We start from the raw sequence: 23,606 nt of genomic DNA on the forward strand, positions 1-23,606 counted from the left end.
GGGGGACTTTACCTAACAGGGTCTTGTAGACGACCTGGAGCCAGTGGTTTTGGCGACAAGTATGAAGCGAGGGCCAGCCAACGAGAGCGTACAGGTCGCAGTGGTGGGTAGTATATGGGGCTTTGGTGAAAAAACGGATGGCACTGTGATAGACTGCATCCAATTTATTGAGTAGGGTATTGGAGGCTATTTTGTAAATGACATCGCCGAAGTCTTGGATTGGTAGGATGGTCAGTTTTACTTGGGTATGTTTGGCAGCATGAGTGAAGGATGCTTTGTTGCGAACAGGAAGCCAATTCTAGATTTAACTTTGGATTGGAGATGTTTGATGTGAGTCTGGAAGGAGAGTTTACAGTCTAACCAGGCACCTAGGTATTTGTAGTTGTCCACATATTCTAAGTCAGAACCGTCCAGAGTAGTGATGCTGGACAGGCGGGCAGGTGCAGGCAGCGATGGGTTGAAGAGCATGCATTTAGTTTTACTTGTATTGAAGAGCAGTTGGAGGCCACGGAAGGAGAGTTGTATGGCATTGAAGCTCGCCTGGAGGGTCGTTAACACAGTGTCCAAAGAAGGGCCAGAAGTATACAGAAAGGTCTCGTCTGCGTAGAGGTGGATCAGAGACTCACCAGCAGCAAGAGCGACATCATGGATGTATACAGAGAAGAGAGTCGGCCCAAGAATTGAACCCTGTGGCACCCCCATAGAGTCTGCCAGAGGCCCGGACAACAGGCCCTCCGATTTGACACACTGAACTCTCTCAGAGAAGTAGTTGGTGAACCAGGCGAGGCAACCATTTGAGAAACCAAGGCTATCGAGTCTGCCGATGAGGATGTGGTGATTGACAGAGTCGAAAGCCTTGGCCAGGTCAATGAATAAGGCTGCACAGTATTGTTTCTTATCGATGGAGGTTAAGATATCGTTTAGGACCTTGAGCGTGGCTGAGGTGCACCCGTGACCAGCTCTGAAACCAGATTGCATAGCGGAGAAGGTGCGGTGGGACTCGAAATGGTTGGTAAACTGTTTGTTGACTTGGCTTTCGAAGACCTTAGAAAGGCAGAGTATGTAGCAGTTTGGGTCAAGAGTGTCTCCCCCTTTGAAGAGGGGGATGACCTCAGCTGCTTTCCAATCTTTGGGAATCTCAGACGACACGAAAGAGAGGTTGAACAGGCTAGTAATAGGGGTTGCAACAATTTCGGCAGATAATTTTAGAAAGAAAGGGTCCAGATTGTCTAGCCCGGCTGATTTGTAGGGGTCCAGATTTTACCGCTCTTTCAGAACATCAGCTGACTGGATTTGGGAGAAGGAGAAATGGGGAAGGCTTGGGCGAGTTGTTGTGGGGGGTGCAGTGCTGTTGACCGGGGTAGGAGTAGCCAGGTGGAAAGCATGGCCAGCCGTAGAAAAATGCTTATTGAAATTCTCAATTATAGTGGATTTATCTGTGGTGACAGAGTCTCCTATACTCAGTGCAGTGGGCAACTGGGAGGAGGTGCTCTTATTCTCCATGGACTTCACAGTGTCCCAGAACATTTTAAGTTTGTGTTGCAGGAAGCAAATTTCTGCTTGAAAAAGCTAGCCTTGGCTTTTCTAACTGCCTGTGTATATTGGTTTCTAACTTCCCTGAAATGTTGCATATCACGGGGGCTGTTCGATGCTAATGCAGAACGCCACAGGATGTTTTTGTGTTGGTTAAGAGCAGTCGGGTCTGAAGAGAACCAAGGGCTATATCTGTTCCTGGTTCTAAATGTCTTGAATGGGGCATGCTTATTTAAGATGGTGAGGATGAGGTCAAGATCCTTCCAGGATACCCGGGCCAGGTTGATTAGAAAGACCTGCTCGCTGAAGTGTTTCAGGGAGCGTTTGACAGTGATGAGTGGAGGTCGTTTGACCACTGACCCATTACGGATGCAGGCAATGAGGCAGTGATCGCTGAGATCTTGGTTGACAACAGCAGAGGTGTGTTTAGAGGGCAAGTTGGTTAGGATGATATCTATGAGGTTGGCAGAGTGTGCTAAAGCAGTGAATAAAACAAACTTAGAGAGGAGGCTTCTAATGTTAACATGCATGAAACCAAGGCCATTATGGTTACAGAAGTCATCAAAAGAGAGTGCCTGGGGAATAGGAGTGGAGCTAGGCACTGCAGGGCCTGGATTCACCTCTACATCACCAGAGGAACAGAGGAGTAGGATAAGGGTACGGTAAAAGATATGAGAATTGGTCGTCTAGGACGTCCGGAACAGAGAGTAAAAGGAGCAGGTTTCTGGGGGCGATAAAACAGCTTCAAAGTATAATTTACAGACAAAGTTATGATAGGATGTGAATACAGTGGAGGTAAACCTAGGCATTGAGTGATGAGGAGAGAGATATTGTCTCTAGAAACATCATTGAAACCAGGTGATGTCATCGCATGTGTGGGTGGTGGAACTGAAAGTTTGGATAAGGTATAATGAGCAGGGCTAGAGGCTCTACAGTGAAATAAGCCAATAAACACTAACCAGAACAGCAATGGACAAGGCATATTGACATTAAGGAGAGGCATGCTTCACCGAGTGATCATAAGGGTCCAGTGAGTAGGGAGGTTGGTTGGGGTCACGGCGATTCAGACAGCTAGCCGGGCCATGGGTAGCAAGCTGGCAGAGGATGGAGGTCTGTTTTTAGCCACCTCGTGCGTTTCTGTTGGTAGATTAGTGGGGTTCTGTGTGGTAGAGGGGACCAAGCCAATTGGCAAAATAGATATAGTTATATTGGCCCAAGAAAATTGTCCGATAGACCTATTCAGATAGCAGCCGATAAGACAGCTAACGATTAGCGGGCCGCAATTGGGCGTTCAGGTTACGTCACAACGAAGGGGCCAGTTGGATAACTCCCTCGGGCAGATAACGTTGGTAGTTCAGTCGTGAAGGCCCGGTGGGGGCTCCGCATCGGGAGTAAAACGGGTCCGGATAGGTGATTGTAGCCCAGGAGTGGCTGATGGAACTCTTCAGCTGGCTAGCTCCGGAATAATTGATGTTTGCTCCGGGACCTACGTTAGCCAATAGTCACTCGGATAGCAGCTAGCTAGCTGCAAGATCCAGGTGTAAATGTCCAGAGCTTGCGGTAGAAATCCAGGGATATGGAGAGAAAATAGGTCTGGTATGCTCTGGTCTGAGTCGCGTTGTACAAACCTGGCGATAGCTTTTCAAGCTAAAGGATAGCTGATGACCGCCAACCGTGGTTAGCTGAATACTAACGTTAGCCAGCTAACTTCTGGCTAACATCTGGCTAGCTGTGTTGTGGATTTCAGATTTGAGGTGAATAATACTTTAAAACAAAAATTTTATTGGTGAGGCGGGTTGCAGGAGAGTGTTTTGAAGTTGAGTTTTTAGAAAAAAAATATATGAAAAGATAAGCGAAGAAAATATGTTTATTTATATATACACGGGACACGACAAGACGAGAACAAAGGACGTCTGACTGCTATGCCAACTTGGAAAATGGATGAGGTCTTATATTGTTGTTGTGGTCTTTGTTGTTGAGGTCATAAATTCTAGGCTCTAGCCCCTCACTGGATTCTGTCCGACACCTCATGAGCATGTTGTGAATGAGCATGTTGTGAATCACACTTCTACCAACCATTTCCTTATGGCAGACAAAATATCCAGTGTTCGGTTTGTTATCTCTTACTGGGTCAGTCTGTAAGTGTATTGACACTCACACACTTTGTAGAATCCAGCCAATGCTATTGTCCCCCCAGGTTTTTTTTGTAGGACAATGACAGCTTGCCGGCAGTGCCTCATCTTGAGTCATTATGTATCAGCCATGTTGTGTTGTGAAGGGAGGAAATGGCCTGTGTTGCTTGTGTGGTGACGATACTGCTGGCGTAGCACTTGACTTTGGAACACATGATTCACTGGTTGACTCACAGAATAATGTTGAGAATAATGTTGTTCTAGTCTTTTCTTTTGTAGTCCTTAAAGCTACTCAAGTATGACGTAGCTAAAAGGGTTACATGAAAGTTAACCCTGTAAATACTATAATTAATTCACTAAATCACTAAACTACCATTAACATTTTAGAAATACTCTGTTATTTTCTGTTTCTGTTTCAATCGGTTACAATTTCTGTTTCTATAGAGAGATAGGTATTAGTACAGAGGTGCAGACAGTTATTGGCTTGTATGGCCAATGGCCTAATGACTTCTTGGGTCATTTCTACACTGAAGTTGTCCTTGTGTCTGTATGTCCTGTAAGCAGTATTATATACCTCGAGAAGTCTTGTATGGATTTGGAAATCATCTAGATGTTTCTGGTTCTGATTTAGGCTCTGGGCCTGGCTCAGGCTCTGGAGAGTGGGCAGAAGGTAATCCTGTTCATTTTATGTCTGGGTGTGTATGTGCGTCTGTCTGTGTCAGAGTTTTTTACATTTCTCAGTACCAAACATCTGACCAAACATACTTCCACTCCTTTCAGTGTCCAAAGGCAGCAGCAGTTCAAATGACCATGGCACAGTGAGGTTTACCACAATCTCAACATTTACATTGACAATGAGTCAAGATGACTCCTTGTTCAATGCCATCGACGAAGAGGATAAAAGTGTTCCAATTATAAGGAGAGACAACACCATAATAAAATAACTGTTTTTTTTTAGGATTTACTATGAGCTAAATATGTTCTCAAGAAAAAAATTGTGGAGTGTGAGTATCCCCTCTTTTTAGTCTTTAGTGTGACTCCGACCTGACCTTTGACATAAGGCCTAAGATAGGAGATGTTTCTGGATCTGTCACACCCTGATCTGTTTCACCTGTCCTTGTGATTGTCTCCACCCCCCTCCAGGTGTCGCCCATCTTCCTCATTATCCCCTGTGTATTTATACCTGTGTTCTGTTTGTCCATTGCCTGTTCGTCAAGTCAACCAGCATTTTTGTTCTCAGCACCTGCTTTTCCCAGTATCTCCTTTTTCTCACCCTCTTGGTTTTGACCCTTGCCTGTCCTGACTCTGAGCCCGCCTGCCTGACCACTCTGCCTGCCCCTGAGCTTGCCTGCCGACCTGTACCTTTGACCCACCTCTGGATTGACCCCTGCCTGCCTTAACCTATCTATTGCCTGCCCCTGTTGGAATATTAAACCATTGTCAATTTGACGTGTCTGCATCTGGGTCTTACCTTGATTCCTGATAGGATCCGCCATTGGCAACGTGGCAAAGAGCGAGGTTCATCTAGCAAACAAAAAAACTCTTGCAGGTAACGTCTGACTTATTTACTATGACTTATCTAGTGTATTATTCAGTATATTACTTCCTCCATATTTACTAACAGATGCACTTAGAGGAGGCTGGTGGGAGCAGCTCTAAGAGGATGGGCTCATTGTAATGGCTGAAATGGAATCCGTGGAACGGAGTCAAAAGTGGTTTCCATATGTTTGTGTTTTATATAGTATCATTCCATTTATTCTATTCCAGACATTACAATGAGTCCGTCCTCTTATAGCTCCTCCCACCAGCCTCTGTTTGCTCTGTGGTACTTTTAGTCCAACCTTATTAGATTATTCCTCTTTGCAGCTATTATTGCTGGAGTGGTGGGGAGATTGGTATTGGCTGCGGCGAAGGATATCAGAAACCTAAGACAAAGGAGTTTATTGCGTAACTTCCTTATGCATGCATGACTGTAAGTCGCTTTGAATGAAAGCGTCTACTAAATGGCATTTATTGTTATATAAAGAAGAATGTGTACATCAATGATGTCGTTCTTGCTGCTGGTGATTCTCTGATCCACCTCTACGCAGACGAGACCTTTCTGTATACTTCTGGCCCTTCTTTGGACACTCTGTTAACTAACCTCCAGACACGCTTCAGTGTCATACAACTCTCCTTCCGTGGCCTCCAACTGCTCTTAAATGCAAGTAAAATGAAATGCATGCTCTTCAACTGATCTCTGCCCGCACCTGCCCGCCCGTCCAGCATCACTACTCTGGACGGTTCTGACTTAGAATATGTGGACAACTACAAATACCTAGGTGTCTGGTTACACTGTAAACTCTCCTTCCAGACTCATATTAAGCATCTCCAATACAAAATTAAATATAGAATCGGCTTCCTGTTCGCAACAAAGCATCCTTCACTCATGCTGCCAAACATACCCTCGTAAAACTGACTATCCTACCAATCCTTGACTTCGGCGGTGTCATTTACAAAATAGCCCCTGACACTCTACTCAGCAAATTGGATGCAGTCTATCACAGTGCCATCCGCTTTGTCACCAAAGCCCCATATACTACCCACCACTGCGACCTGTATGCTCTCGTTGGCTGGCCCTCGCTTCATATTCGTCGGCAAACCCACTGGCTCCAGGTCATCTATAAGTCTTTGCTAGGTAAAGCTCCGCCTTATCTCAGCTCACTGGTCACATTAGCAGCACGTGCTCCAGCAGGTATATATCACCAAAGCCAATTCCTCCTTTGGCCGCCTTTCCTTCCAGTTCTCTGCTGCCAATGACTGGAACGAATTGCAAAAATCACTGAAGCTGGAGACTCATATCTCCCTCACTAACTTTAAGCATCAGCTGTCAGAGCAGCTCACAGATCACTGCACCTGTACATAGCCCATCCAACTACCTCATCCCCATACTGTTTTTTTTTCTTTCTCATTTGCACCCTAGTATCTCTACTTGCCATTCATCTTTTGAACATCTATCACTCCAGTGTTTAAATTGCTAAATTGTAATTATTTTGCCACTATAGCCTATTTATTGCCTTAACTTCCGTATCTTACCTCATTTGCACACACTACATATACTTTTTTTTATATTGTGTTGTTGACTGTATGTTTGTTTATTCCATGTGTAACTCTGTGTTTGTGTCGCACTGCTTTGCTTTATCTTGGCCAGGTCGCAGTTGTAAATGAGAACTTGTTCTCAACTAGCTTACCTGGTAAAATAAAAAATGATTCAAACCTGCAGATATCCACTTACAGTAAATGAAGATACTTTTAATTTATAAAGGGTTGGTCACCACTGAGATCAAGCGAGCCCTGTGAACATGAACACACACAATTTAATGCACATAATGTAAGATAATAAAATCAATATAACAAGATTAATCAAAACAAATGTAATGATTACTGGGTTTCTATTTCTCCAGAAACTCAATCCAGGTGTGTGTGTGTGTACGTAGCTGAGGTACATGATGAAGTGAAAGGGCTAGCATGCTTTTTGTCTCCAAAAAATACATGTAGTGATTGTTATTGGTGTGAAAAAACTATATATTTTGATTTAGTTTTGTCATGTGTAGTTTCCTAACATAAATGTTTCTATTTATTAGAACTTTTTGACCGACTTTCGCTCTTTTGTAACCATAATGTACTTTATATGTAATTTTAACTAAAAAAAATCCATATTTTTATTATGATCTGTAAAATGTGTTAATTTTGGATGTCACACACACCTTGATGAAATGGACACTGTACATACAACTGTGTTGCATGTAATTAATGTAGTGAGTCTAAAGTGTAGCTTGTAATCATTTGATGTTATGTACCATCACTCATTATTATTATTATTATTATTGCTTAATGAGTGGAAATGAACAGTGACATCCCTCACACAATACACTGCTTGTGTTGCAAGCGTGAGACAACTTATTGTGAAGCAGAGCCAAAAACAATATGCCTCTGACTCTGATCAATGTCAATACACGGTGTTGAATCACTGAGGTTATGAAGAACTGTATTACTACATTTCTGAAGCAGATTATATTATGTATATTACGTGCTTCACCTGCATTGCTTGCTGTTTGGGGTTTTAGTCTGGGTTTCTGTACAGCACTTTGACATCAGCTGATGTAAGAAGGGCTTCATAAATAAATTTGATTGATTATGTTTATCTTGCAAAACACACATTTATTAGAACTCCTGAGCACTCTGGAGCAGGTTTTCATCAAGGATCTCTATGTACTTTGCTCCATTCATCTTTCCCTCGATTCTGACTAGTCTCCCGTCCCTGCCGCTGAAAAACATCTGCACGGCATAATGTTACCACCACCATGCTTCACCGTAGGGATGCTGCCAGGTTTCCTCCAGATGTGATGCTTGGCATTCAGGCGAAAGAGTTCAATCTTGGTTTCATCAGACCAGAGAATCTTTTTTCTCATGGTCTGAGAGTCTTTAGGTTTCTTTTGGCAAACTCCAAGCAGGCTATCATGTGCAATTTACTAAGGAGTGGCTTCCGTTTGGACACTCTACCATAAAGGCCTGATTTGTGGAGTGCTGCAGAGATGGTTGTCCTTCTGGAAGGTTCACCCATCTCCACTAAGGAACTATAGAGCTCTGTCAGAGTGACCATCGGGTTCTTGGTCACCTCCCTGACCAACACCCTTCTCCCCCAATTGCTCAGTTTGGCCGGGCGGGCCAACTCTAGGAAGAGTCTTGGTGGTTCCAAACTTTTTCCATTTAAGAATGATGGAGGCCGCTGTATTCTTGGGGACCTTCAATGCTGCAGAAATGTTTTCGTACCCTTCCCCAGATCTGTGCCTCGACACACTCGTCTCAGAGCTCTACGGACAATTCCTTTGACCTAATGGCTTGGTTTTTGCTGTGACATGCACTGTCGACTGTGGAACCTTATATAGACAGTTGTGTGCCTTTCCAAATCAATTGAATTGAATTTACCACAGGTGGATTAATGTCTAAAAACCTGTTTTCACTTTGTTATTATGGGGTATTGTGTTTAGATTGATAAGGGAAAACAATTATTTAATCCATTTTAGAATAAGGCTGTAAAGTAACAAAATGTGGAAAAGTCAAGGGGTCTGAATATTTTTCGAATGCTCTGTATGTGAGTGGGGATATTGGCATGTGAATCGTAACCGTTGTTTAGCTTAACTTCATGCACTCACACACAAGTGTTAAATTAGTACATCCAGATTTGAATAGTTTGGATAACACATGCAGGTTAGCGTTTTTCGTCATGAATCTTGTTCTGGAGGCAGCTCTGCAGAATGGTCGCTAGCAGGCAAAGACACAAAGTCATAACATCTAATTGTAAACCTAACCCTAACTTTAGGGCTCTTAAGTGGAGCAGCGGTCTAAGGCACTGCATGTCAGTGCAAGAGGCGTCACTGTAGTTCCTGGTTCGTATCCAGACTGTATCACATCCGGACGTATTTGGGAATCCCATAGGGCGGCACACAATTGGCCCAGCGTCGTCAGGGTTTGGCCGGGGTAGGCCGTCATTGTAAATAAGATTTTTTTCTTAAATGACATGCCTAGTTAAATAAAGGTTACATTTAAAATATATATATATATATATATATAATAATAACTTTAACCACACTGATAACCCTATAAACATCAACCTGCATAACACATTGCCACGTCTAACTTCAGAGTAAGTCAAACCTACTATATCACTAGTACTCTCCTGCCATCTAGAGCTCAAAGGATGAGTACTTTGACTGAATCTTAGTTGAATTTGTCACACGTAATAATACCCTAATTCCATACATGGTCTTTGGTCTACACATAGTTATTTGCTGTTTTGTATCCATCATTCTAACATTAGCCGGGGTATTAAAACAACAACAAAACACTCCAAAAGACTTCTGCATTGCTGAGGCATTGACCTGAATACAGTATGCATTCACTTGAGATATGTATTCTATTCATGTTAACAGATTATCTTTATTTGTAACTCATAAACCCAGTGCTTTACTTGGATTGAAATAAGTGCCGGTACTCATTTTGGGTGCCGGTACTGTTTACATTTGGGTGCAGGAACTCCACAATACATTTGAGCTAATATGCTATAAGAGAAACAGGATCTCAAGCAGTAAAACCATACTCAGCTCCGGTGAACTCCTGCCCAGGTCAAGCACTGCATAAACCCCATAAAGCAGAAGTGAAAGATGCAGGCCCATATTTAGTATAAGGGTAGAACAATTAAAAAAAAGTTCTGAATAACATTTTTTTTTGAGAGAGAGAGCATAACTTTAGAGAAGGGAAACTGATGTAAGAGAAGGGAAACTAACGATAGAGATGTAGGAAAGGAATTTCCCCATCATCAACCCCTGATTGCGCCACAGGGACAGTTTTGCGGATATGTCAGTGTGGTGAGGCAGCTGATTGGTTGACGTTCATCATCCTCGCTCCACAATGGCCAAAAACTGTTGTCAATCAAAACAGCTAATCGTTTGTGTTTTCTTTCAACACGCTTGTCACATAAGTGGGCGTTTCATATCAGCGTCGGTTGTTGATGGTGGAGGCTTTCTTAGTCGCCCAGCTTTTTCAGCGATGTTTATCCCTACTCTTGAGGAAGACATGCACCATTTTAAACCGAATCGACACAGGTTCTACACAACGCGATGCTGTGGGTGTTGCCATGTCAGGACGGGAACCATCATTCTCGGCACTTGGTACATGGTACGTACAACTGCCAATGTCGCCTGGCTTTTTAGATTGTGCTAGCTAACGTTAACTAAGCTAGTGTTAGCTTATTTGCGGTTATGTTGCAGTACCCCCTGGTTGCCACTGTACTATCGAGAGTAGGCCATTGTGCTAACTACCAAAAAGCTAAATCGAAGACCATCTTTGTCAAGAAAGTTAGTTTGATATCTGATGCGTGCCATACTTTTGTAACATTATATCTATATGGAATTTGCTATATTGGCGCTAATGTTAACCGCTAGTTAGCTAGCTATCCGATAACGTTACCCGTATGGACTTTAAGCTCCCCCCGGTGCACATCCGAGGTTGTTCTAACGTAGGCTAACTGTTACTAGCGTGTCAAGTAACAGTAATGTTAGGGTAAATCCACTTGAATTCAATCACTTTTTGACCGCATCCCTTTCCATACATGTTTACACATGGAAGAAGTGGTCAGAAAGGGACCATTCAGGAGTTACAGGTAGGGAAGTGAAACATTCATGCTTCTGCACCAGACCGGTCTCATAGACTTGATAGACATAAAATCAAATTTGATTTGTTTGCAGATGTTATTGCAAGTGTAGCGAAATGCTTATGCCTCTAGATCCGACAGGTCAGCAGTATCTAACAGTTAGTATCTAACAATTCCATAACAACCTAATACCTAACAAATTCCACAACACCTAATACACAATCTAGTAAAGGAATGGGATAAGAATATATAAAATATATGGATGAGTAGTGACCGAGCAGCTAAGATGCAATAGATAGTATATAATAGGATACACTATACAGTGTATACATATGAGATAAGTAATGCGAGATATGTAAACATTCTTAAAGTGGCATAATTAAAGTGACAAGTGTTCCTTTTATAGTGGCCAATGATATCAAGTCTGTAGGTAGACGGCTGCCTCTGTGCTAGGGATGGCTGTTTAACAGTCTGATGGCCTTGAGATTGAAAAACAGCTTCTATCCCTCTGTCCCAGTTTTGATGCACCTGTACTGACCTCACCTCCTGGATGGTAGATGGGTGAACAGGCAGTGGCTTGGGTGGTTATTGTCCTTTATGATCTTTTTTGCCTTCCTGTGACTTTGGGTGTTGTAGGTGTCCTGGAGGGCAGGTAGTTAGCCCCCGGTGATGCTTTGTGCAGACTGCACCACCCTCTGGAGAGCCCTGCGGTTGTGGGCGGTGCAGGTGCCGTACCAGGCGGTGATACAACTTGACAGGATGCTCTCGATTGTGTACCTGTAAAAATTAAGGGTTTTTGGTGACAAGCCACATTTTTTCAGCCTTCTGAGGTTGAAGAGGTGCTGTTGCACCTTCTTCACCACACCGTCTGTGCTGTGTACACCGAGGAAGTTAAAACCTTCCACCTTCTCCACTGCTGTCCCGTCTATGTGGATAGGGGGGTGCTCCCTTTGCTGTTTCCTGAAGTCCATGATAATCTCTTGTTTTGCTGACATTGAGTGAGAGGTTATTTTCCTGACACCACACTCCAAGGGCCCTCACCTCCTCCCTTGTAGGCTGTCTCGTTGTTGTTGGTAATCAAGCCTACCACTGTTGTGTCGTCTGCAAACTTGATGATTGAGTTGGAGGCGTGCATGGCCACGCAGTCGTGGGTGAACAGGGAGTACAGGAGAGGGCTGAGCACACACCCTTGTGGGGCCTCAGTGTTGAGGGTCATCGAAGTGGAGATTGTTTCCTACCTTCACCACCTGGGAGTGGACTGCCTGGAAGTCCCGGACCCAGTTGCACAGTGCGGGGTCAAGACTAGAGTTCGACCGATTAATCGGAATGGCTGATTTCAAGTTTTCATAACAATCAGAAATCGGTGTTTTTGGGCGCAGATTATTTTTTAAATTAGAAATATATAATATAATATATAATATATATTTAACACCTTTTATTTAATCTTTATTCAACTAGGCAAGTCAGTTAAGAACACATTCTTATTTACAATGACGGCCTAGGAACGGTGGGTTAACTGCCTTGTTCAGGGGCAGAAAGACCGATTTTCACCTTGTCAGCTCGGGGGATCCAATCTTGCAACCTTACAGTTAACTAGTCCAACGCAATAACGACCTGCCTCTCTCTCGTTGCACTCCACAAGGAGACTGCCTGTTACGCAAATGCAGTAAGCCAAGGTAAGTTGCTTGCTAGCATTAAACTTATCTTATAAAAAAACAATCAATCATAATCACTAGTTAACTACACATGGTTGATGATATTACTAGATATTATCTAGCGTGTCCTGTTGCATATAATCTGACTGAGCATACAAGTATCTGACTGAGCGGTGGTAGGCAGAAGCAGGCGCGTAAACATTCATTCAAACAGCACTTTTGTGCGTTTTGCCAGCAGCTCTTCGTTCTGCATCAAGCATTGCGCTGTTTATGACTTCAAACCTATCAACTCCCGAGATGAGGCTGGTGTGAACGAAGTGAAATGGCTGGCTAGTTAGCACGCGCTAATAGCGTTTCAAACTTCACTCGCTCTGAGCCTTGGGGTGGTTGTTTCCCTTGCTCTGCATGGGTAACGCTTCGATGTGGTGGCTGTTGTCATTGTGTTGCTGGTTCGAGCCCAGGGAGGAGCGAGGAGAGGGACGGAAGCTATACTGTTACACTGGCAATACTAAAGTGCCTATAAGAACATCCAATAGTCAAAGGTATATGAAATACAAATGGTTTAGAGGGAAATAGTCCTCTAATAACTACAGCCTAAAACTTCTTACCTTGGAATATTGAAGACTCATGTTAAAAGGAACCACCAGCTTTCATATGTTCTCATGTTCTGAGCAAGGAACTGAAACGTTAGCTTTCTTACATAGCACATATTTCACTTTTACGTTCCTCTCCAACACTTTGTTTTTGCATTATTTAAATGATATTAAGTTAAAATACGTGTTTGTTTTTTTTTTGGTCCTCCAATAATCGGCGTTGAAAAATCATAATCGGTCGACCTCTAGTCAAGACCCAGGGACTCAAGCTTAATGATGAGTTTGGAGGGTACTATGGTGTTGAATGCTGAGCTGTAGTCAATGAACAGCATTCAAAGGTATTCCTCTTGTCCAGATGGGTTAGGGCAGTGTGGATCTATTGGGGCGGTAAGCAAATTGAAGTGGGTCTAGGGTGACCGGTAGTGTGGCGGTGATATGATCCTTGATTAGTCTCTCAAAGCACTTCATGATGACAGAAGTGAGTGCTATGGGGCGATAGTTTTTAGTTGAGATACCTTGGCTTTCTTGGGAATTGGAGAAATGGTGGCCATCTTGAAGAATGTGTGGACAACAGACTGGGATAGGTATTGATTGAATATGTCCGTAAACACACCAGCCAGCTGGCCTGCGCATGCTCTGAGGACTCGGCAAGGGATGCCGTCTGGGCAGGCAGCCCTGCGAGGATTAACACGTTTGAATGTTTTACTCACGTCAGCCATGGAGGAGGAGAGCCCACAGTCTTTGGTAGCGGGTCGCGTCGATGGCACTGTATTGTCCTCAAAGCGAGCAAAGAAGTTGTTCAATTTTTCTGGTAGTAAGACGTCGATGTCTGCGACGGGGCTGGTTTTCTTTTTGTAAACTGTGATTGTCTGTAGACCCTGCCACAAACGTCTCGTTTTGGAGCCATGGAATTGCGACTCCAGTTTGTCTCTATACTGACTGACACTTTGCTTCTTTGATTGTCTTGTGGAGGGAATAACTACATTGTTTATATTCAGCCATATTCCCAGTGGCCTTGCCATGATTAAATGCGGTGGGACATGCTTTCAGTTTTGCTTGAATGCTGCCATCAATCCATGGTTTCTGGTTAGGGAAGGTTTTAATAGTCAGTGGGTACAACGTCTCATCTACACTTCCTTCATAAACTCGCTCACTGAGTCAGCGTATACGTACGTCAATGTTGTTCTCTGAGGCTACCCGGAATATATCCCAGTCCACGTGATTGAAGCAATCTTCAAGTGTGGAATCCGATTGGGTGCTTCTTGATTTCGTTCCTGCCTATGGGAGGGAGCATCAAGATGGAGTCATGGTCAGATTTACCAAAAGAAGGGTGGGAGAGGACCTTGTATGCATTGCGGAAGTTAGAGTAGCAATGGTCGAGTGTGTTTCTCACTTGTGTACTGCAATCGATATGCTGATAGAATTTAGGTAGCCTTGTTCTCAAATTAGCTTTGCTAAAGTCCCCAGCTACAATAAATGCAGCCTCAGGATTAGAGGTCGACCGATTATGATTTTTTTGACGCCGATACCGATTATTGGAGGACCAAAAGAAGCCGATACCGATTAGTTGGCCGATTTTAATAAATAAATCATATTTATTTGTAATAATGACAATTACAACAATACTGAATGAACACGTATTTTAACTTAATATAATACTTTAATTAATAAATAATAATATTTATTTGTAATCATGACAATTACAACAATACTGAATGAACACGTATTTTAACTTAATATAATGCATCAATAAATCAATTTAGCCTCATATAATGAAACATGTTAAATTTGGTTTAAATAATGCCAAAACAGTGTTGGAGAAGAAAGTAAAAGTGCAATATTTGCCATGTAAGAAAGCTAACGTTTACGTTCCATGCCCAGAACATAAGAACATATGAAAGCTGGTGGTTCCTTTCAACATGAGTCTTCAATATTCCCAGGTAAGAAGTTTTAGGTTGTAGTTATGGGAATTATAGGACTATTTATCTCTACCATTTGTATTTCATATACCTTTGACTATTGGATGTTCTTATAGGCACTATAGTATTACCAGCCTAATCTCGGGAGTTGATAGGTATGAAGTCATGAACGGCGTAATGCTTGAAGCACATTGAAGAGCTGCTGGCAAACACTCTATCAAATATGAGCCTTTGGTCATTAATATGGTCAAATCCGGAAACTATCATTTCGAAAACAAAACGTTTATTCTTTCATTGAAATACGGAACCGTTCCGTATTTTATCTAACAGGTGGCATCCCTAAGTCAAAATACTGCTATTACATTGCACAACCTTCAATGTATGTCATAATTATGTACAATTCTGGCAAATTAATGACGGTCTTTGTTAGGAAGAAATGGTCTTCACACAGTTCGCACTGAGCCAGGCAGCCCAAACTGCTGCATATACCCTGACTCTGCTTGCACATAGAGTAGTGACACAATTTCCCTAGTTAAAATAAATTAATGTTAGCAGGCAATATTAACTAAATTTGCAAGTTTAAAAATATATACTTGTGTTTTGAAGGGCATTGATGTTAATGGTTAGGTACATTGGTGCAACGACAGTGCTTTTTTGTCATGAATGCACTTGTTAAATCATCACTTGTTTGACGAAGTAGGCTGTGATTCGATGATAAATTAACAGGCACTGCATCGATTATATGCAACACAGGGCAAGCTAGATAAACTAGTAATATTATCAACCATGTTAACTAGTGATTATGTTAAGATTGTTTTTTTTTTAATGAGAAGTTTAATGTTAGCTAGCAACTTACCTTGGCTCCTTGCTGCACTCGTGTAACAAGTAGTCAGCCTGCCACTCCTTGTGGAGTGCGACGTATTCGGCCATAATCGGTGTCCAAAAATGCCGATTACCGATTATGACTTGAAATCGGCCCTAATTAATCGTCCATTCCGATTAATCGGTCGACCTCCTAGTACATATTCTTATTCCATCCCGTTTACTTATAATTGTGTGTATTTGGTAGTTGTGTAATTGTTAGATATTACTGCACAGTCAGAACTATAAGTACAAGCATTTCGCTACACTTGCAATAACATCTCCTAACCATGTGTATGCGACCAATAAGATCTCCTAACCATGTGTATGTGACCAATCAAATTTCAGTGTGATATCGATTGAAGTGATTAACCAAAAAGGTGTTGTGTTAAACTTCTGCGTTGGCGATCCACTTGAATCAAAATGAAACAATTTTAACTAGCTGACTCCTACAAATTGTCCTCTAACCAGATTATGTGTGGTTTTTGAGCTGTGTTCGTTTTAACAGGACGCTAAATCAATTGATTTCGATGTGAAAATCGGTATGAGTGTAAGACAAAAGTGTTGCATTTGTCTCTCTGTTTTGGTGACCCCTGTATCAAACTGCAACATACCGAAATGTAGCAGACTGTTCTGCAGGTTGTCCTCTGACCTGTAATGTAAAAATATCTACTGTTTCCATGTGGTTTTTGAGTTATGGTAATTTCCATAGCGCATATCTCGAAGAGTTATTTATTGGCACTTGTCAAAAAAACAACAGGGTTTTTGGTACGTGTGCAGTTTCCAGTGCTCCTTTTTTTTTTAACAAGTAATTAGGACTGGTTGATATGCCCTAAAACTTTAATCTATTTTTTTTTTGGCAGCGATTACAGACTCAATTATTTTGGAGTATGACGCTACAAGCTTGGCACACCTGTATTTGGTGAGTTTCTAACATACTTTTCTGCAGATTCTCTCAAGCTCTGTCAGGTTTGATAGGGAGCGTCACTGCACAGCTTTTGTCAGGTCTCTCCAGAGATGTTCGATTGGGTTCTAGTCTGGGCTCTGGCTGGGCCACTCAAGGACATTGAGGCTTGTCCTGAAGCCACTCCTGCGTTGTCTTTGCTGTGTGCTTAGGGTCGTTGTCCTGTTGGAAGGTGAACTTTCGCCCCTGTATGCGGTCCTGAGTGTTCTGGAACAAGTTATCAAGTACCTCTCTGTACTTGGCTCTGTTCATCTTTCCCTCAATCCTGACTAGTCACCCTGCTGCTGAAAAACATCCCCACAGTTACTGCCACCACCATGCTTCACCTAAGGGGTGGTGCCAGATTTCCTCCAGACGTGATGCTTGGTATTCAGGCCAAAGAGTTCAAATATCGTTTCATCAGACCAGAGAATCTTGTTTCTCATGGTCTGAGAGTCTAGTTGTCTTTTGGCAAGCCTAAGCAGGCTTCCGTTTGTGGCTTCCGTTTGGCAACTAGCATAAAGGCCTGATTGGTAGAGTGCTGCAGGGATGGTTGTCCTTCTGGAAGGTTCTCCCATCGCTGCAGAAGAACTCTTGAGCTCAGTCAGAGTGACCACCGGGTTCTTGGTCACCTCCCTGACCAAGGCCCTTCTCCCCCCATTGCTCAGTTTGGTCGTGCGGCCAGCTCTAGGATGGGTCTTGGTGGTTTCAAACTTCTTCTGTTTAAGAATGATGGAGGCCACAGTGATCTTAAGGATCTTCAATGCATAAATGTTTTGGTACCCTTCCTCAGATCTGTGCCTCGACACAATCCTGTCTCGGAGCTCTACGGACAATTCCTTCGACCTCATGGCTTATTATTTGCTCTGACATGCACTGTCAACTGGGACCTTATCTATACAGGTCTGTGCCTTTCCAAATTATGTCCAATCAATTTAATTTACCACAGGTGGACTCAGTTGTAGAAACATCTCAAGGATGATCGATGGAAACAGGATGCACCTGAGCTCAATTTCGAGTCTCATAGCAAAGGGTTTGAATACTTATGTAAATGTATCTTTTTTTATTCATTTGCACACATTTCTAAACCTGTGCTCGCTTTGTCGTCATGGGGTATTGTGTGTAGATTTAAGATTTATTTATTTAAACCTTTTTAGCCTCATGCTGTAACGTAACAATGTGGAAAAAGTAATGGGGTCTGAATACTTTCCGAATGCACTGTACACAGGTGAGAGTAGTGTGGAGCCGTCCTCTTTTTCCTTCCTTACTTCCTTCCTTACTTCCTTCCTTCACAGTAAGCCTATGCCCCAGCACTTCGTGCCTGCATATGAGAGGCATGACATCAAATAAATGAATGTGCCTGAAAACAAAAGGCTAAGTGAATTTCTACTCAACGTTACCATATTATAAAGGGCGTGCAAATTGACTCGCTTGGATGATTTAAGGAGCATCATGTTCTCTTCCTCCATGTAAATAATTGTAACTGCAACCACAGCGTACACAACACACACACCCAGGTACCAGGAGGCAGGACAGATGGCAGACAGTGGAATGTTTCCCAGTCATCGCTCACTTTGTGACTGACAGTCGCCTTTCCTGTCAATAGATTGCTAGAAGATGCATATCGTTCATTCTAGCGGGAAATGGCTCTGAATACTTTTTCCCCTAACTTACTGTAAAAAAAAGTATCCCAGTTAATTAATTAATATCGTTCCACTTACAAAAAAAGATTGCAGATTTAAAACTGCAGTAAAAGTGCAGTAACTGCAGTTGACTGTAGTATTTTGGATGCAGTAAATGCAGAATAACTTGTGTACTGCAGTTGAACTGCAGCTATACTGCACTACAACTGCAGTTACACTGCAAAATTACTGCAGGGGGAGAAAAGTATTTTGTTTGCAGCGTATTGCATTTATGCTGCACTATGACTGCAGAAAAGTTTTTTTACAAACCTCTGAATTGTAAAAAAAAAAAAAAAAAAAAGTAGGGCAGTTAATTTAATTAGAAAAAGTAACCTGCTCAAAATGAGTGTGTAACCGGCTGTATAGCCACAGCCTGCACTAGTGGTAAACACTGCACTTAGATTAGAACTATGATCTAAGATCCCTCCTAATGTGTTCTCCAACTCATAAAACATTTTAGAATAAAGCTCAGTGCTGTTATCCTTGCAAGGTGAGGTATTGAATGCAGGAGTCAATCATTTTGACACCTACCTTTTTTTATGAAAAAAAAGTATTACTTGCTAAACCATCTTTATCTGAGACAAATATTAGTATGAATATATATATATATATTTTTTAGTATACAATATAGCTCAGTATTATAATTATTTTATACAGTAGTTTTTACGCATCTTTATCAAGGGTGTCAATAATTTTGACTCCACTGTTTGCTTTCTTCGTGTGAACATCAAGAGATGTCACTATTTTCAGTTGATCAATATTCAAAACATTCTACAACACACATGTGTCCTGGGCTCGGTTTCCCAAAAATCATATTAAGGTTAAGTTCATCATTAGAACCTTCTTAGGAGCATCGTTAAATATCTGAGCTGTTTCCTAAAACCATCGTTATTTGTACTTGAAAATGTTCGTAATCTTAACGCCTGCCTCAGACCACTCGTAGAACAGCTAAGTGTGTCCTTAGATATTTTTTTCCCCCTTTGCCCTTACACAAGATCTCAGCTAAACAAAGAATCACATAGTTTATCCATCTCTCTGACCCCTGATGACTTCAGGACAAAGTTGACTACAAATACAAAGTTGCCAATGTCTTCAATATGCTTCAAATGAAAACCGAAATGACTTCGTTAAAATATAAACAGTATTTCAATCATATTGAGTTATTTTTAGTTCCTTGTAGGCTGTCTGTAATTTCTCTATATATTTCATGATTATGTGCCAAATCTGTGAATTTATATTGAGTATGCATTCAAATAAGCCGCCTCAAAAGTTGCAGTGGTAGGTGGTAATAGGAGCTGATCCGTCGTCAGTATTGTGAGATCATTTTAAACTAAGATTCTAATGGAGAAAGCTAATCCGAGAGCAGTGCTCCCTTCGATATTATCAGTATTGACACTAGAGGTGTGCCAACATGACCATACTCACAATCAGATCTGTAAATTCACAGTTGATAATCAGATCGAATGATATTCGTGATTGGAAAAAACGGAAGTGTTTTAATATGCCTAAATATATGTTGGCAAAATACCTCCCTACACATTCTCAATGCAAAAAAAAGATGCAGATTATGAGCCGTGTGCGGAGGGGTGTGTTTGTCCTCCAATTTGCAGTGGGCGAGAAACTAATCGGGGGAAATTATGTAGAGAGTGGATGGAGAAATACAGCTTCACTCTATACAAACAGAACAGCAGGATCAACGTACAGCCTGCCCTTCTCTTTACAGACGGCCAAACTAGCCAGTTGAGTTATTTAGACCACGTTGAACCTTGCACATGACTGACTGACATGAGAAAGATACGTGCTGGCATCCGAAAAGTACTCCCCCCCCCCCCCCCCCCCCCCCCCCCCCCCCCCCCCCCAATCACAGATAATTACAAAATACTATGATCGTAATCGTATCTAAAAAATAAAAAAAATGCCTGTATCTGTTATGATACTCGTTTTGTCTTACTACCCGGCGCAGCTCTTTTCGACACCTGCTCCAACGATGCCTTATCAATTTCTCTCTGCGTTGTGTTTTGGGAAGCCCATGTTACATCTTTGGCCGTTGTAGGAAAGATGCATCTTTAAAACACTCAGAAGCCTATCTTCCTTCGTGATGACGGTCCCAGGTCCAACATTGTACAGTCGTTATTTCAGTGGAAATTAATAATAATAATGTTGTTCCTAAACCACAAGGGACTATCGGCCTCATGAAATAAATTGGTTAGGCTTAGGCCCACCATGTGTAGTGGTGGCGGATGGGAAGTTGACCTTCAGAGAAACTAACAAGTTGTTTTTTGAGAACACTATCCAGACTAAATGTTTCATGGAATGTGGCTCTACATCTCCCTCCATTCCCTTCTTTCTATCCATCTTGGCTACATCTCTCTGCCCTTTCTACTCCTTTTTTTTTTTACCACTTTTACTGACATTCCTTAGTCTATCATTCATGTCTGCGGAAAGGAAACGTAAGTTGAAACAGAAACTGGTGAAATAAAATATAGATGTTCTAATCTACAACAGACTGTATCCTAGCCTGGTGCCCAGTCAGATCTATTTGTAATGTCTTGACAACTCCTATGATCATTGTCACTCACGCCAAATTATAGGCGTTGGCAAACCAACACAAACGGATCTAGGAGCAGGCTATGTATTTAAGAACGTAGTCTAACAATACCTTTCTCTCTCTTGCCAGGTGGTGAACCTGTTGATGGGCATCCTGCTGACTGTGGCCGTGACCCACCCAGAGAATGTGCCCACCGTCGACTTGCAGTATGAGGTCATCGAGCACTACTTTAGCCACACCTTCCAAGGAGAGGGGAATGTCCTTAAGGGTTAGTTTATCTAATCTTCATGTGTGGCTCATGTTCAACTTGAGTTGTCTATGTTCGCCATTAGTGACATCGTCCACAATTGCTGCAGGCAGTAGCTAGCATGATTTAGCATCATCCCCCGATTTATACAATATTTGTTAACATTTCCACATAGTTAGCAAAGCTGCACTACCTTTTTATATACTGGTACCTCATGGCTGTCCCACACACCGAGAGACACACACACACAGAGAGACAGCCAAATCCCCTTGATAACATCGCCATGGATAACTATCACCAAATGCCTGCTTCTTTAACCTTTTTTAGCCCAATACAGACTCATGTAATGGACATACACAAAATAGTCCAAATTGGTGAAGTGAAATGAAAAAAATAAAAAACTGATAAGTGGTGCGTGCATATGTATTCACCCCCTTTGCTATGAAGCCCCTAAATAAGATCTGGTGCAACGAATTACCTTCAGAAGTCACATAATTAGTTAGATTGCACACAGGTGGACTTTAAGTGTCACAAGATTTGTCACATGATCTGTGTATATATACACCTGTTCTGAAAGGCCCCAGAGTCTGCAACACCACAAAGCAAGGGGCACCACCAAGCAAGCGGCACCATGCAGACCAGGGAGCTCTCCAAATAGGTCTGGGATAAAGTTGTGGAGAAGTAAGGATCAGGGTTGGGTTATAAAAAATGTCAGGAACTTTGAACATCCCACAGAGCACCATTAAATCCATTATTAAAAAATGGAAAGATATGGCACCAACAACAAACCTGCCAAGAGAGGGCCGCCCACCAAAACTCACAGACCAGGCAAGGAGGGCATTAATCAGTGGGGCAACAAAGAGACCAAAGGTAACCCTGAAGGAGCTGCAAAGTTCCACAGCGGACTACAATTTAGCTTTTTTTGGCCATGAAGGAAAACACTATGTCTGGCGCGAACCCAAAACCTCTCATCAACCCGAGAACACCATCCCCACAGTTGAAGCATGGTGGTGGCAGCATCATGCTGTGGGGTTGTTTTTCATCGGCAAGAACTGGAAACTGGTCAGAATTGAAGGAATAATGGATGTCGCTAAATACAGGGAAATTCTTGAGGGAAACCTGTTTCAGTCTTCCAGAGATTTGAGAGTGGGATGGGGGTTCTCCTTCCAGCAGGACAATGACTCAGCATACTGCTAAAGCAACACTCGAGTGGTTTAAGGGGAAACATTTAAATGTCTTGGAATGGCCTAGTCAAAGCCCAGACCTCAATCCAATTGAGACTCTGGTATAACTTAAAGATTGCTGTACACCAGGGGAACCCATCCAACTTGAAGGAGCTGGAGCAGTTTTGCCTTGAAGAATGGGCAAAAATCCCAGTGGCTAGATGTGCCAAGCTTATCGAGACATACCCCAAGAGACTTGCAGCAAAAGGTAGCTCTACAAAGTATTGACTTTGGGGGGGGGTGAATAGTTATGCACGCTGAAGTTTTCAGTGTTTTTCTTATTTCTTGTTTGTTTCGCAAAAATATATTTTGTATCTTCAAAGTGGTAGGCATTTTGTGGAAATCAAATGATACAAACCCCCCCAAAAATGTATTTTAAATCCAGGTTGTAAAGGCTTCAAAATAGGAAAAATGGGGTGAATACTTTCGCAAGCCACTGTAGATGATTTCAATGAAAACATCAAATGATGGCATTATAAACAGGAGGCTATAGGCCTATTTCAATCATTGAAATACATTTAATACTAATCAATGAAGTTCTATTTTGATACCTTCAGGCTTCTGTTTGTAATTTGTCTCTATATTTCATGATGTGTAACACGAGCACAATGATGTGACTCAATATTTTCGGCCGTAGGTGGTAATAGGAGCTGATCCGTTGTCAGTATTGTGAAATAATTCTTAGTGTTCATTTTCACAAGTACTCTTAAGTTGTTTTTAGTGGTTGTACTAAATATCTTCTAATTACACGTTGCTTTTGTTTACGTTGTGAACGTAGCAGAAACTCGAACTAGCTACATTGACTAACTAGTAGTTTCTTGACTTCATGAATATTAGTAAAATAGCCAGTGGTGTCTAGTGGGGGACATTGTGCAACCAAAATCAACTATATTTCTCATTTCAATTCACAAGATGGAATGAACGTGTGCGTTATCAGTCAAAAATGGAACCTCTGAGATTCTGGAGCTTGAACGCTGCCATTGGATGTGACTCAACGCGAGCAGTATAGCAGCTTTTAATGATTTCATAGGGAGCATTCCCTTAATGGTTAATGTCTGGCGGCAACTCCGGACGCCCG

The 23,606-nt window shown here is 42.2% G+C and overlaps 1 protein-coding gene across 2 annotated transcripts in view; it reads left to right on the forward strand.

Moving 5' to 3' along the window:
- Positions 1 to 4,904: 4,904 nt before the first annotated feature.
- LOC110522012 (lysosomal-associated transmembrane protein 4A) overlaps positions 4,905 to 23,606 on the forward strand; it is a 32,043-nt gene continuing 13,341 nt past the window's right edge. Inside the window, exons 1-2 of one of the 2 annotated variants that reach the window (XM_036975538.1) lie at positions 4,905 to 5,214; positions 21,188 to 21,326. In XM_036975538.1, coding sequence (XP_036831433.1) covers positions 21,203 to 21,326 — 124 coding nt within the window. In that variant the 5' untranslated portion in view covers positions 4,905 to 5,214; positions 21,188 to 21,202. Of the gene's footprint in view, positions 5,215 to 10,174; positions 10,383 to 21,187; positions 21,327 to 23,606 lie in introns of those variants that run through there. The other variant, XM_021600071.2, reaches the window with a different exon arrangement.

Source organism: Oncorhynchus mykiss, chromosome 4 (genome assembly GCF_013265735.2).
Source record: "Oncorhynchus mykiss isolate Arlee chromosome 4, USDA_OmykA_1.1, whole genome shotgun sequence".
NCBI lineage: Eukaryota > Metazoa > Chordata > Actinopteri > Salmoniformes > Salmonidae > Oncorhynchus > Oncorhynchus mykiss.